We start from the raw sequence: 16,177 nt of genomic DNA, 5'->3' as shown, positions 1-16,177 counted from the left end.
TATTATTATTATAAGTAACTCCTGCGGAAAAACCTCCCCCCCCCAACCGCCATTTGTTATATATTTTTGTTTGACGATATCCGAAGAAAAAATGAACGGATTTTAATGATTTTGGTCTCGAATCAACGGAGTTTTTGTTGACTCAAGACTGATTACAGTTTCGATATGATCGGTCCGGTAGTTTTTCAGTTATTTCATAATATCCCTGAAACTGAAGATTAAGTTTTGCGGACACAAAAAAAACGAAAAAAAACGAAATGTATTTGAAGAAGGAATGAACTTGATTTCGGTCTAAATCGACGCAACTTTAGTTAGCCTGAAACCAACTTAATCTTGGATTCTATCGGTCGCGCGGTTTTTGAGTTTATTTTATTTTTTTTTTTCTTGTAACAAAGTAAGGAAAAACAAGAAAGAAAGAAAAAAAAATAAATAAACAAATTTGCGACATCGTATTCGTCAGTGTTTTTTACCGGTCGGAAACGCATCCCAGCGGGAACCTCTCAGACTTGACCTTGATCAAGGCTATCCGAATTAAACCACCTGTTTCAATTCTGTACCCTGCAAAATCGTCGTAATAATTTTGATTGTTGTGATTTAAATATGTAAAAAAAAAAAAAAAAAAAAATTAGAGTAATCGGAGACCGTCGAGTAAACATGGAAAATCTAGAAATCTTCTCCTCGGTGCTCTACATATATATATATTAGACTGGGCCAAAAAAATTGACTATTTTTTTTTTGAAAAATATATTGAGAATATCATTCAGTATGGCAAAAAAAAAATTTCACGAAATTTTAAGCCCTTAATATTAACTTTAAGAGGTCTATCATCGTTATTTTTGATTTTTAGTAATAATTTGATGTTTTACGTCAGAACTGTCGAAATATTGAAGTGAAAAAATTTATGTTCACTTATCCCTTTATAAAATTAAATTCCCTACAAAAAAGGTCTGATTATAGATTTTTGTCAGACAAGCCGTTTCCGAGTAATTAAGCTTAATAAATTGATATAATTTCTCGAGAATTAATCGAGAATTAATCGAGAATTAATCGAGAAATTATATAGTCAATTTATCAATAAAATAGTCAATAAAATAGTCAATTTTTTTGGCCCAGTCTAATATATATATATATATAAACCCTTGATCGGCCATTTCGTCACATAATATCTACAAGCAGACGACGCGTTACTCCGATCCGGAGATAAACGTACAGCGAGCAGTAAAGTCGGTTCGCACTCTGCTCGTCTATAATTCTTCTTATCAGAGGACGTGGGTCAACGCTACGTGGTTTCAAACGAGCCTCGGCTTCGCTCCTCGACCATAGAGAACTCTGCAATCGGACCGCAATGCACTCGAACGACTTACCAGCTGCCGTACGGAAGTGTGAAAAGAAATTCGCGTTATATATACGCGGTTGCATAATCCTGCCGCGTGCGTTTCGTGATAAACGCGTTGACGGACGGTGACGATGACGAATCCGGTGGGAAAATTAACCCCTTGATTCGTCTGCGTGAAACACCGAGCTTCGCCCGAATATCGAATCCCTTTGTTCGTTTCGTTATAACTAGGAGATTGTAGAAGGGCCATTTTTTTTTTTTTTTTCTTCTTCTTTTTTTTTCCCCTCATCTTTTGTTTCCTCCTTTTGGCAAGAAAATGACAATCACAGCAGCTTCGCTATCGCAATCTTACTGCTAAGGCTGTAAGTGCCATTTTTTTTTCTTTTTTTTTTTTTTTTTGTATGCAGCCCTTCCGCAATCTCGTATTACGAAACGAATGAATGGAAGAATGGAAGAGGAAAAGTGTCCTTTTTTCCAAAATAAATTTAAAAAAAAAAATGGCACTCGCAGCGTTTCCAAAACGAATAAAAGGAGGAACGGCTGTAAGTGCCATTTTTTTTTTGGATACAACCGTTCTGCAATCTTGTAATACAAAACGAATAAATGGAAGAATGGAAGAGGAAAAGTGCCATTTTTTTCGAAATAAATTTTTAAAAAATGGCGCTTACACGCTTTCCGCAATCTCTTGTAACGAAACGAATAAAAGGTGCCATGTTTTTTGAGATTGCAGAAATGCTGCAAGTGCCATTTTTGTTTAATTTTCTTTTTCAAACGTTGACACTTATCCTCTGCTATTCTTCCTTTTAATCGTTTTGTGGTTGGAAATTGCAAAAAAAGCTGAATCCAAAAAATTTGAAACTTAGAAATTCCAAAGAAGTGGCGTTTTCAACTTTTCTCTAATCTTTCAATAACGAAACTGACGAAATCTGTTTTTTTTTTTTTTTATTAAGAAAATGGTACTTTCAGCATTTTTCTATTATCCTCTTCATTTTTTGTCGTTCAGTATTTCACGTGTAACAATCGAAACGCGTATTCGTTATAACTCGACCGTGTTTTTCTACAGGATTGAATTCCGGTGTCACCGCGTAACCAAAAACACTCCCAAAACAAGAATAAGAAGAAGAAGAAGAATAAATTGAAAATGTGCGCGGTCCCTTTTTACCAATAATTACAGGATACGTTCGATCCTTTCTTGTTGGCTTTTTTGGCCCGTTATTTGATCGCGGGGAAACTTTGCAGTGTCGAGGGTCGAGGATATACAGCGCATTCTATGCCTACCTTATTGTATTATATAAAAGTCTGAGGTATTTACGGGGCTTCGATTATTCACAGGGGTGCAAAATTTTTCCCTTCAGCGTTATTAATCATACAACCAGCTGCATAATAATCTTCGCCACCTTTTTCTTTCTTCTTTCTTCTTACAAAAATAACGTCAAGTTTTAATTATAGTACGTAATATTTATATTATACACGGAAATATTAAAGCACACGATTTCACCCGATAAGCAAGTTTAAAACAAACTCTGTGCGAATTTAAATACAGTAGGATAAAAATCTTTTCCAACTCCTAGAATTTTTCCAATTTTGACTAACGAGTTTGCTCAACGTCTCATGGGATGGGACGTATGTTCCAAGCCAAAAGTGAGTCTCGCTGAGAATATTGAACACTTTGCGATGACGGAGAAATCTGGAAAAAAAAAAAAAAAAAAAAAACGAATCCTAACCGTGTTGATGAGATAATTAGTTTTGAATAACAATAATAATGCCAAAATAGAAATTTTGATAAACCCGTTTTTTCAATTTTGAAAAATGGAACGAATAGTTTTATAAATAGATGCGTCATAAAATTTTGGAAAACGGGTTTTTTGAAAATCGCCGAATATTCTAAAAAAATTTACAGCTATTCGGAAAAATCGATGAATTCATTTTATGTGAAACGAAAAATAAAAATTCACTAGAGTTTTGTTGCACAAATTTTTGTTTAAACAATTTATCAACAACATTCTGTTATCTTCTGTTATAATTATCTTATCAACTTGGTTATGACTTAATTTTTCCAGATTCTTATCTCATTGCAAAATGTTCAATATTCTCACCGACACTCACTTTTTGTTGGGAATATCCCCGGAACGCCTTAATCATTGGAAACCCACTTTGCAAAAAAAAAAAAAAAAATCAAAAAATCTTTTCGCTTTTACGATGAAAATTCTTAAGTCGTCCAGCGACTTATTATTTATTTATTTATTTTTTTTGTTCTTGTATCTAAATTTTTTTCGGTGCATCAGCAAGGGTTGTACCTGTACCTGCAATTACCGGGGATATTTGTTGCCAATTTATTTCGCGTCTCTAATTAATACCTACCTTGTATCATCGTTGAACCCTACAAGACATTGATTTATCGAATCGGGTCATAGACGCGACGTTTGATTAATCTTGCGGTAATTCCGCCGCCGCCGCCGCCGCGATGCCAAGGGATTTTTTTCATCGCCCCGATGCGATCTTCTGAATTATATAATCGGTTGAATCGAAAAGGGAAAAGCGAAAGCTGAAGAAAATTGGGGTTTTGACTTAACTGAATATTTCAATCGTAGTGACGGAATTTCGTCTCAGGGTAACGCCGTTACTTTTTTCAAATTCATTTCATTTCTTATACTAATTCTGAGTAGAAAATAATTTGGGAGAAAATTTTTTTCAATACGGTTTTTAAAAACCTCGAACCTCAAGGATTTTTGCAAGTAAAAATTTTCCTCAACATTTGACGGAGGAATGACTTGATTATGAGAATGAGGTTAATAATTAAGAAACTAAAAATACATTTTTTTTTTTTATTTCGAGATGTGTGTGTGTGTGTGTGTGTTTTTTTTTTTTTTTTCTCCGCAACTCGGAAATCATTGCCTGAAAATTTTTAATGAAATTAAGAGGGGAAGGCTTCACGCTTCGTTTCACAGTTTATAATTTCCGTAGCAAATGAAAATAAGCGCAGTTAAAAATTTCAAATAGTCGGAAAAAAAAAAAAAAAATATTAAAGAAATTACCAAAGTAGATTTGTTTCTTTTGTCTTTTTAATTTAATTATTCTAAAAATAAAACAAACGTTTCAAAAAAAAAAAAAAAGCTATGTGATATGGAAATGACTCATTTCGTGAGAAAATCCGGATATTTATAATACGTACATCGCTTTGTCAAATTTTTTACAGATCACGTGACCTAGCAATTTCGTTCTTTGAATTTGCGCAGTTCCGTTACTTTTATCGGGAAATATACAAGTGTAATAATTCATGAATCTTGTTCATAATCTATGACTAAAATAACATCGCCGTAGATTATATAAACGGTTTTTTTTTTTTTTATTTCGTTGCTCTCCCTGCTCGATTTTTGATTAATTGAATTTTAATCACAGTGTTGCCAAAACCTACGCGAGATTCGGGGTGACCGACATTAATAATTCGTGCAAAAATAACCCGTGCATAAATTAACACACGATAAAAAAAACTTAAATCATACCGAAATAGATGAAATTAAATTAAATTTCTCGCGTGTTATTTTTGTCACCGATTACTTTTGCTCGGGTTCTTATTTGGTCCTAGTATCGAGATTTCGTGCAGAACTCCCCCTGTACGACGAACCCGCGTAAAAATAACCCATGAAAAAAAATTAAATCATACCGAAATCGACGAAATTCAATTTATCGCGTGTTATTTTTGCTCGCATTGTTATTTCTCGGTTATTTGGTCCCAGTACCGAGATTCGGCACGGAATGCCCCATATAAGACGGGCGGTCGTCGATGCGAGGGTAGCGCCGAGTCGATTCGAGGCAGGGTAGGGACGATATCGATCCACGTCGAGAATCCTCCCCTAGGGTGGCGGAATGGCGACGGTAGAGGAAAGGTTTTGCGGAAAAGCAGCAGAAGCAGCTGCGCCGGAGGAAAACAGTCGGGGTGAGAACGCGGATCCGCGGACACGCCGCCTCCGCCGCCTCCAGGACGACGAAGAGGACGCCGAGCGTCCTTCCGCCTTCCTGTCCCTCCTCCAACTTCCGAACTTTGTTTGTTTGTTTGTTTATTTTGCCGAAAATTTGACTGAGAAAAATTTCACTTCTTACAGTAACTAGAAAAATTGAGTAAAACAGGTATCGTTGAGAAAACTGTTTGAATATCGTTGGAATTACGAAAAACGAGGTACGCGTAAACATTTTGCGCCATCGTCGATCCTTTTTTGGTTATTGCAACGCTGAATCAGTTTTTGAGGTTTAATCTACTTTTTTAGTTAAACAAGGGCTTCAACGTCAATTTATCGTCGCACGAGCGTTGAATTTTCGCAACGGTTGCTAGAGAATATAGCAACGGTGGTCGTAATGAGAAAGAATAGCAACGGATACCAGACTTTCCGGTATCGGCTAGATAACTAATTTTCATTTTATACCCGGAACTATATTTTTCGATCGTGGTAAAAAATGAAAATAGTTAAGGACCGAGCGGTAACAGGAAATAAAAATTTCTCTCAGTGTTGAGGAAGAAGGAAGAAACTTGAATACAGGGGGAGAAAAAGAAACACTGACCGATCGGAAAAACATACGTACGAGTAATTTAACCGAAGAGAGTGAAGTTGTAATACAATGTATAAGATGAAATTGTAAACAATTTTGAATGTTCGTTGAAAGGGAGAACAAAAATTGATGAACGAAAGTTAATCGACGTAAGAGAAATGAAAAAATTAAAACTTTCCCGATGATCGACGATGAATAAAAAAATCTAACAATAATGTAACAGCGTTATAGTGGAATAATTCGTGTTTAATAAATATATATATATATATATATATATATATATATATATATATAAATAATTATTTATTCGTATGTATTTTTTTTTTTTTTTTGGTTCTCTTCTTTTACATTTCTTCTACTTGCGGAAATTATCGCAGAGTTAATTAACAGAACAAATGGCAAAATACCGGACCATTTGAATCAAGGTGCTTGTGTTACGTGAAGTGGGTGCGAGTGTGTTTGTAAAAAAAAAAAAAAATGTTGAAAATCCTTTTCGTACTGCGATATATCGTAATTAATTGCACAACAATGCATGATCGAAATGTTTTTATTCCTATTCCCACGCGCGTTGCGCGTTGTGTCGAAAAGCGAAATTCTCGACGACCTGCCTCACGTCCGTGTAATAAAAAGAGGAGACACTCTCTTGAAATTTATCGCGGGTAATTTCGTGACGAACTTCGTTCAAGGCTCCTATCCGCCACTCTGCTCGTCGTTTATTATCGTTTTTCTCTCGCTAAGTTTTCTTTTTTTTTTTTTTTTTTTCTCCTCTCCCCTCTCCGTATCATGGCCGTTTACCGGTTTGCGATTTCCTTTTTTTTTCTTCTTTTTTTCTTCTTTTTTTCTTTTTTGCAAGTTTTTTTTCTCCCGAAGCTTTTTACCCGCGATCAGGCGATTGGCGATAATATCATCACTTCTGCACTTTTTCTTTTTATCCTCCTGCCGTTTTATCCGCTTGATATTTTTCTACTCCCTTGCAAATTGCGCGCGACGTTTTCATATTATTAATTGTCGTTGAACGTTTCTTAATTCCGAAATTCTATACGTGTGTATGTATTTATGCATATATGGATAAATAAGGTATATGCGATTGTTGTTTCTGTCTTTTCTTTTTTTTTTTTCAAAATTTTTTACCACGATAGAATTTTTTGTTCTCGTTGTTGTGCGGTTTTTTTTTTTTTTTTTTATTATTCTCGTACTATGTTCAAAAATAGAAGTCGGAAACTTTGACGCGTCCGGCAAAACAATTTCGTTCGGGACAAAGTTTACGTTGTTCAATTACACGGAAACACGGTATTGTTGGTGCAAAAAAATGTAGGAAAAAGTCAAAGAGAGAACAAAAAACGTGAAGAGAAATACCGCCTCGAGTTTTGCAATTTCATTGTTTACATGATAAATTGTATAAAATATCCATTGTTGTTATTTGATCCGTAGTTACGAATGTAAAAACATAAAAGATACAATTCTGACTAAATTTCTACCTGGAAGTTTAACGCGATCGATTCGGCATTGTTTTAAAAAGATGAAAATTTTCTGGTCTTTAATACTGGTGTTGAAGAAATCATTAACGAACCTGTAAATTATATACGTGTTATACATTGATTGAATTTTACAATTATAATCTGTAAAATACATTGAACGATTAAACTGTCAAAAATAACTCCTGCGTATTGCAGTATTAAGAAAATAGGACCCGATCAAAATAATAATATCAAATTAACGTTAACCGTTGCATAATTCGTTGTAATTATATGCAAAAATCACCGTGTAATAATTTAATCCAATTGTTTTAAAGGATCACTCGGTTTAATTGTGAACGAGAAAATTTTAAGCAATAAACGGAACAACAGTGGCGGTATTTATTTATTTTTTTCTTCTTTCCCTCTTTCTTTCTTTCTTTCTTAGTCCTTCTCGGTGAAATTTTTCAGCGGATAAACTTCTCTGTTTTCTCTCTTTCAGCCTGTCCTTTTTTTCGTCTCACTTTTTTCTGTCCTGCGCATTCTTTTATACACAGGTGTGTATGTATATATATATATATATATATATTACGCGATTGTGCCTCGAGCACCGGAATTTATACATACGACCAACCTACATACCTATATTCACCTTCTTCTCGGGTCATGAAATACTTTATGTTATATGAGCCTGCAACCTTTGTACCTTCTCTAAGCATTTTTTGCTCCTATTTTCTTCTTTTCAGAAAAGATTTTTCAGAGTATTAATTCACTCCTTTAGAAATTTTAAGATCGTTTTTACTCATTTTTGTGACAATTTTTTATTTATTTTTTTTTCTGTTTTTTTGTCCCTTTCCCCAGTTCGACAACTACGGGATTATTTTTCTGTTTTTAATTTAGTAGATGGTATGTCGAGAAATCGCATCGAAATTTATTGTTTATCGCGATTTACAGTATTTCTGTAAGTTTTCATAAATCGCACGCTATTTCGAATTAAGAAATCTGCGTGGTAAAAAGTTTGAGGAAAAACACAGGAATAACGAAACGCCGCCTGGCATGTAAGAAAAAGAAATTGTACATCAACGAATTTGTACAAAATAGTCTTGCGATTGAAATGAGAGAGGTGGTCGAGTTAAATTTAACGAATCTGCCAATTTTTTTTCTTTTTTTTTTTTTTTTAAACAGATCCTTCCTAGCTAGCGAATTTAGACATATAATAATTCGATAAATATTCAGCTTAGAACAATTTCGTAATAATAATAATTAGAAAAAAAAGTATAGATTTTCGGCCAAACAACACCTCCTTAATAAATGAAAGCTTGATTATTACCGATCAATAATCTGTAATAACGTTACATTGATCGTAACATTTTTGAATTTCACATCGATTACAGTGACTGTAAAATATTTGAAATATCTGTACACCGAACGATTTGTGCTCACTGAAAATTTCGCGATTACGTATTTCTCTACGAACGTATTTATAATTAAAATCGCTCGGCGAACGTCTCGTAATCATCGTTTCTGTTCATCCGCGTTTTCCGCCGGAAAGTTATTAGTGTAATTAACGGCAGCTCTCTCTCTCTCTCGCTCTCATTGCAGGATGGCAGTGATATGCCGCACGGTGTGAATGTACAACCTGTGCAATTAAACACTATAGGTATATACCGATATATGCACGTGTGATAATAACACAAAATGGAAATTTTACACACACGCGCACACGCATGCACGCACATCGCGTGCAAAGATTAAACGATTCAAAAACACTTGTCACAATTCGCAATTTCGTATTTGCGTTTCTTTTTTTACATTTTATTTTTTTTTATTTTTTTTTATACACATCTTACATCGTTTCAAGTACAATTACGTATTAAATATCGAACTGTAACATAAAACGGGAGCGAATATGTTGAAAGCTTTTCGTTTTACTGGAGTAGTAACAACAAACTATACTCGATAATTTAGACGAATTTACTGTACATCGTTTATTGTACGCACAATAATTGACTAGACGGAGAAACAAAAACTTTTATTTTTTCGTATATGACGTTTTTCACATCCAAATCAGTCTGGCACAATTCATCACGAGTGGTAAAATTTTATCGCAAACTTGAGAAAAATTTCGCACAATAAAATCGTCTTACGTGTATGATGAGAAAAAATTGTTACTATAGAAAATTAACCGATACTCGACTTGTTCTGTTTACATTATAATAATAATAATAATTGTTATTATTATTATTATTACTATTGATAATATTACGTAGTACGAAACGTGTCGATTACCGCGGATTCAAAAGTCAGAAAAAAGAAAAAAAAAAAATTAAAAATTGGAAATGAAAAAATTTTAAAAACACTTCTCGCCGAGTTTTCTAAACAGTATGGAATATATCATTAATGAGCTGTGAAGTCACAGTGAAATTCATACCGTGTAATTTAAAGTGCGGAATTAAAACTCCCATAAGGAAACACGTTCTATATAATTACTTATCCCCCTTGTTCCGAGTGCTGTTTTTTCTTTTTTTTTCTTTTTTTTTTTCTTTTCTTTTCCTTCTTTCTCGTCTCTATTACACGGTCGCTTTATTTCTCTTCTGGGACGGCTTTAAAATCCGTAATTGACCCTCTGTTGAAATTAATTGCTGCATAAGGTTTACTACACTTGTAGGCATATACATATATATATATAATATATTATTATATGCAGAGGTGTGATCGACTTTTTGCTATTTCATTATTATCCTATTTTTAATTATATAATTCTTTCACGCATACACGCAAAAGTACACCTATATGTATCTGAAAATTTTTTGTTGTTGGGTTGTGCAAGCGGATAAGACAAGAAAAAAAATAAATAAATAAAAGAGAGAGATATAGACGCGCCAAAAAATAACCGAGTTGAATTTGTCCAACCAAAGATTGTGCCGGAGAGTGAAACTGTAGTGTACATGTATAAGAATACTCTCTCAGGCGAATCCAATTCAATATACCTACCTTATTTCTTGAATAACAAATGAGGGGAGGGCTTGTGTTTTCTTACGTAATCACACTTTTGTACATTCGTTCAATGGATGATGTACAAAACGGAGGAAGAACCGAACGTAGGGTAAAAAGATAGAAGATCGTTGAAGCGGGTTAATTTTAACGATCGTTTAACAATTACAAGTAATTATTATCGTTATAAACGTTATCCACGCTCTATATCCCACGTATAAAATAAGAAATTATTCTCTATTCGTGCCGTTTATATTCCATATCTATTTCTGTACTACATTACACACCTACGTATAATCTCTCTATTCGTCTCTTCGATTGGCCATTAAATGTTTATAAATTATTTCAATATCGTAATCGCAAAACCATTACGTGTAATACTTACGTACAGCATGTTCGATGTAATAAGTGATATCGACGCGCAGATAATCGTCGCCGTTTTGCGGTATCTTCTCCATTCTTGTACAGTACACACACAAACACACACATATATGTATGTATATAATATATATATATGTGTGTGTATGTGCATGAATGCGCTTAGCGTTGTACGCGTTATACAATTTTTAGCATCCGTCTGCAGGTCATCGTTTATTGGCATGGAGAATTGCAATTATCTATACATATATATATATATGTATTATTAAACATTAACGCGGCACAACGATGCGTATAATAATAAATTATAATCCGCAATTCCGACGGCGTCACGATGCAGTCGGGAATCCGAATTAACCGCATCGCCGAGACTACGGCCTACGGGTGAACCTCTTACTTCGCTCCTTATCGATGCTGTACCGTTATAAAGTCTGGAGAGAAAGAGTGAGATAGAGAGAGAGAGAGAGAGAATATCATCTATCTCCTTCCGACTGTCGCTCAACTTCTGCTTTGATGGTTTTTTTTTTTTTTTTTTTTCTCTCTTCCGCGCTAATCGCCGATTCGGCGGAACGCTAAAAACGTAGCTCGCCCTGTTTTTCGACCGGCTTTTCCTCTTATCTTATCTCGCCGGGCGATCTGTCTCGATCCGTGTATAATGACTAGAGCCATGCACTCGAACGCTTGTTCTCACCTCGTACTTTGCGCTCTTTGGCTTTGGCTCTCTGGCTCTGGATCTGGCTCAGGCTTTGGAATAGGAAGGGGAAGCCGCGATGATGATGAAAGAGGGGATGAGCCCGAAAGCTTCACGCGAGTGCAGCAGTCTCTTGTACAAATAAATTTTCAACGTGCAAGTCTGAGTCTGTGAGGAGAAACGGAAGCTAGGATCGAGCTAGGGCAAACGCTTACTGGGTGCAACCTGTCAAATAAATTCTCTAGCACCTCTGGATGCTATTTTAGAAACTTATACCCGTGCAGCCCACATTCGCCATGATGGGAAACTTAACTAGCCTCGCCGTTTATCCCGAGCTGATTATCTATCCTTATGTTCGAGTGCTTCTTTTCTCGCTGAAATTGGATAGTTATTTCAGCATTACAGGTACTTATACCAAATTTGTGTTCACGGATTTCGGACAGTGAAAACATTTCTTTGAATCGATTTTATAGTCGTCGGACAAATCGACCCAAGCATCTTATCCTTGGCGTTGGAAAATCTTTGCTTCCATATTTTTTTTTATTTTTTTTTTTTTATAGAGATCGGCTCAAGTTACTGATATTCTATAAAATCCTCGATTTATCTCGAAGATATTTTTCATCGATCCAGTCACCAGCATGTCAGACGTTGTTTCGTTTCATCACTTTGATCAAGCACACGATCGTCGTTAGTCATAAGTGGAAAGCCACTTTAATCGCTTATGTAAAAAACATTGCACCTGATAACTTGAACACTCAAAGGTTCGACTGAAAGTCACCAGTTCAAAGTTCGTTCATCATCTTGTAAATTGCGGTGTAAGTCATTACTCCGCAATTTTATCTACCGCAGGTCAGAAACAAGTCCGTTATACTTTTATCGTCAGACGAAGTAAAAGAATGTTGTCCTAGGTTGGAATGCAACGATAATAGCAGTCTTTTAGAGAATTTTTACAGCAGAAATAGATGATTATAAATTGGTTTAACAGACGGTCGAAATGGCGAGAGAAAAGGAAAAAGAAACAGTGAAGGGTACTTCAGATTCGATACCTTACAAAGGTATCACGTTATTGATTTATACTCCATACTACATTTAAGTATATACACATAATTGCAATGTTCCAAGGTTAAATTTTTCGTTGAAAAATGGTCTTTCTCTGCCTGTTGCAGATACAACATCAGCGAAGTTATTGGGTATTGATCCCGGCATAACATTGGGACCGGTGATCTGTCCCACGACGAGTTTGAATCGCAGTGTGGTGCCGAAAAACATGGTAGCGTCGAGTCACAGTCTAGAAGAACTCGGGGTGAGTCACCCGGCAAGTGCGAGCGGCGATCGAGGATTGTCCGAAAGCAACAGAACGGCCCAGACGGCGCTGGACAAGCGGAGTAGACTGAGCAACGTTATAAACAACCTGAGGAAGAAGGTGCCCGAGTCGTCTTCCCAAACCCAAACCCAACAGCAACAGCAGCAACAGCAGCAGCACCAACGACAAGAATCACAACAACAGCGTAACGAAAGCGACAGCGATGGGCGCAATAGCCTCGAGCGGAATCTAGAAACCCTTGAAAAGTACGTGATGACCGTTCTGAACGGCGTGATAAAGGACGAGGCAGAAGATGTCGCCGAGGACCGGATTGAGGAGTCTTCAACGTCGTGTGCCGACGATGCTAAGGACGACGAAGAGGGCGCGAAGCCGGAAAAAGACGCCGAGGAGGCGTTGGAGGGGGCCAAAAACGAGGCAGTAAACGATCCCGTCGTTGAAGAAGAGGACTCGGAGAAGAAGCATTCTAACGAGACCGAAGACGACAGCGAATCCGAGAAGCTGATGGACGCGTGCAGGGAGCTGATGAACGACCTTCTGAACGACATAAACAACCTGATCGAGAGAAAAGCGCCGCCGGACCGCGACCCGGAGCCGGAAGATAACCGGGTCCAGATCGCGTCACCGACGAGTCTTCACTGCAGTCTGCCTCTGGAGAAGGTCGCTCCGATGCTTCGCTCCTGTCAGGACTATCAGCCCGTCACCTTTTCCCAATCACCCCAGCGTTCGCCGTCTCGACCTTCGCCACCGATGGTGCGTCACCTCTGCCTCTACTGCGACAGGAAGTTCCTGTCGATATCGCTGCGACAACGGCACGCGGAACGGGTTCATCAGGTTGGCGGGGCAAGCCGAAGGTCGGAGAGGAACTCGCGGCGGACTGTCCAGACCTGCCAATACTGCTCCGAGAAGGTCGTCGGTGACGCATCCGAGACGCCCGAGTCACCCGAGGCTGTACCCTGCGAGATAATCGACACCCTGGACGGGCTCTTCAAACACATGGTGCGGTACCATCCGGACCGGTATTACGCCTGCGTTCAGTGCTCGACGCGGTACGCTACCCGTGAAAGCCTTGCGAACCATGCAACGGAGGCACACAACACCGTTCAGGAGAAGGACAAGGAGGCGGTTGTGACTAGGGTGAAGGAGCAGCTCGATGAGACGCTGGAATCGGTGAAGAAGGAAGCCTTCGTCAGTCCCGGAAGCCCGGATTTTGATAGCTCGTTCTACAGCAGTGTGAGTTGCAACATCAGGGAGAACCTTTTACACCATCTGGATGGTAAGCTTCAGGCAAATTCGACCCTCGTCGTGATCCCGGTGGTCGAGGTGAAGCCCCAGCAACAGCAGCAGCAGCAGAACTTTTACGAGAGCAACGCCGCCCAGATACAGCTACCCATAGACATATCGCTGACCGCTGCAACGCCTGTGTACAACAAGGAGTACTCGAACGACGGTAACGAGAACTCGAGCGAGTACGCTCAGCGGCCAGGAAAGACAAGGACCCATCCGAGGAGGGTGTCCTTTGAGAAGTACAACTTCCCGAGGAAGTACGACGGCAAGGAACCGTGGTCGTGCTCTATCAAGGACCTCAGCAAGTTCGACATATCCACTCAGCTCACACTGAGGAAGAAGCAGCAGCTATCAGACAGCTCCGTGGGATTGACGACCGGTGTTAGACAGGTTGGACAAACCGACATCGATGTTGGAACTTCGGCCGGTGAAGAGACACCGGTTGGCGATGCTCACGACGCTCTTGGAACAGCCAGTGTACCCTCCGAGGAATCATCGCCAAACTCGCCGCGGTGCTCTGACCTCAATTTACCCGAGATCGACTCCAAGACAACCATGTTTACATCAGAATTTGCCAGTTTCATGAGGCTCAAGAGGTGGGATGAGGTCGTTAACGGTGATGCTGATCACAGGAAAGTCGTCTATGCCGAGCTCACCGGCGAGTGGTCTAGACCAAGGATTTATATTTGCGGTGCCTGCGCCGAGCGTCACGTGAGTTTTTTACAGACTTCTTCGGTTACGATCAAGGTCAGAGGAAGTAATCAGAGTTACGTAAACTATTGTCCATTCGCCGCCGTAGATAATTATTCACCAGTTCAAATCGTCTCTGATATTATGATCGATATGTAACGACGTTAAAAGTTGTCCAATGATTTTATTTACCAAATTACATACCTATGTATTCGTGTCACTGTTTTAGTAATGAACTTTAAACAAATGAAATGAACCAATGTGCCCCAGTATTTTCGTGAAACAGAGGAGAAAATCCGAGGAAGCATTTTCTTTGAGTGACTAATTGGGATAAGGGTCGAATTCAGGCTATAGGAAAATCCTTCTTTCCGGTATTTATCCGACTTGGAAGGTCGAGTATCAATGTTAACAGTTCAAAATTACCCAATTTGAAAGTTTTAAACAATCTTTTCATTGAGAGCGAAGACTTTGAAATGGCAGGCAGGTAAAAACACCTCGGTCTTGTTTCCCTGTTTTTTTGAGTCTTAATTGCCCATATTTAAGAAAAGCAAGAGGTGAGATTCGCCTCCTCTCATTTTCACTTCTGCTCCATTCAACGCTTCTATCTTTTCTACAAGTCAACCTTGAGCACCAATTACCGGCTTTCTTTCACCTTTCATAAAAGATATCGCGTCTCATATTTCGTCGCACGATTTTCCCACCACGGTATATCATAGAAATTCTTTCCCGAAGTAAGAAAATGCCTTTAGAAGTTTTAACACCCTGATCAATTTTCCGGCCTCCTCTGCATTGGTCCTTCATCATCAAAACATGTGTTTCCACGTTCCTTCACCCGTTTTATCATGAAATATTTACTAAAATACACCTAATTATGGTTAGCAAACTATTCCAACTCCACACATTGACCATTGGGAATGAAACTTTTTGCGCAGGTGACACTGAAGGAAATGGAGGAACACAAATCGTGCACCCATCCGAACGTGTGGTGTTCGCACTTTGAGTTCGCAGGCGATCAACGCGACCTTTACAAGCACCTTTTCTTGCCGGGTAAAGGTTCACCGACGGCGACAGCACGGGCGGCGATATCGCCGGAAAAGATATGCACAAAGTGTTCGAAGAACTGTAATACCCTTGCGGAATTGCACAGGCACATGCTGGAGTGCGCCGGCGACCAGACCTGGCTTCTCGGGCTTTTTGGTAACGGTAAAAAGAAGTGCAAATGGCGACCGTTCGGTAGTCGAAGCCGGCGGCGAAGGCAGCGCGGCATGAAGAGGAACATCCAGAATTCCCAGACCCCGAGGGCGAACACCCCCAAGGATCGACAGGCGAACGGACCCCGTGTCCGTCCCAGTGATCGTAAGATATCATATCGATTATTGTCCTCATCCATTTTAAACGGTAAACTCGATTTCGAATGGATGTGAGTAGGGGGCCGATAAGTGCACGGGCGGTAATTAGGACCCCCGTAACTTTCGTTAAAC

The 16,177-nt window shown here is 38.6% G+C and overlaps 1 protein-coding gene across 2 annotated transcripts in view; it reads left to right on the top strand.

Annotated features, from left to right (window-relative positions):
* Positions 1 to 16,177, top strand: part of LOC107221539 — a 56,300-nt gene that overhangs the window by 24,387 nt on the left and 15,736 nt on the right. For both annotated transcript variants that reach the window (XM_015660557.2, XM_046736398.1), the window contains exons 3-4: positions 12,565 to 14,717; positions 15,629 to 16,052. In XM_015660557.2, coding sequence (XP_015516043.2) covers positions 12,565 to 14,717; positions 15,629 to 16,052 — 2,577 coding nt within the window. The remainder of the gene's footprint in view (positions 1 to 12,564; positions 14,718 to 15,628; positions 16,053 to 16,177) is intronic.

The sequence above is a fragment of the Neodiprion lecontei genome, chromosome 4 (assembly GCF_021901455.1).
Source record: "Neodiprion lecontei isolate iyNeoLeco1 chromosome 4, iyNeoLeco1.1, whole genome shotgun sequence".
NCBI classification, from domain to species: Eukaryota; Metazoa; Arthropoda; class Insecta; order Hymenoptera; family Diprionidae; genus Neodiprion; species Neodiprion lecontei.
Note: the sequence above shows the minus strand (reverse complement) of the source record. Positions and strands in the feature narration are given on the sequence as shown.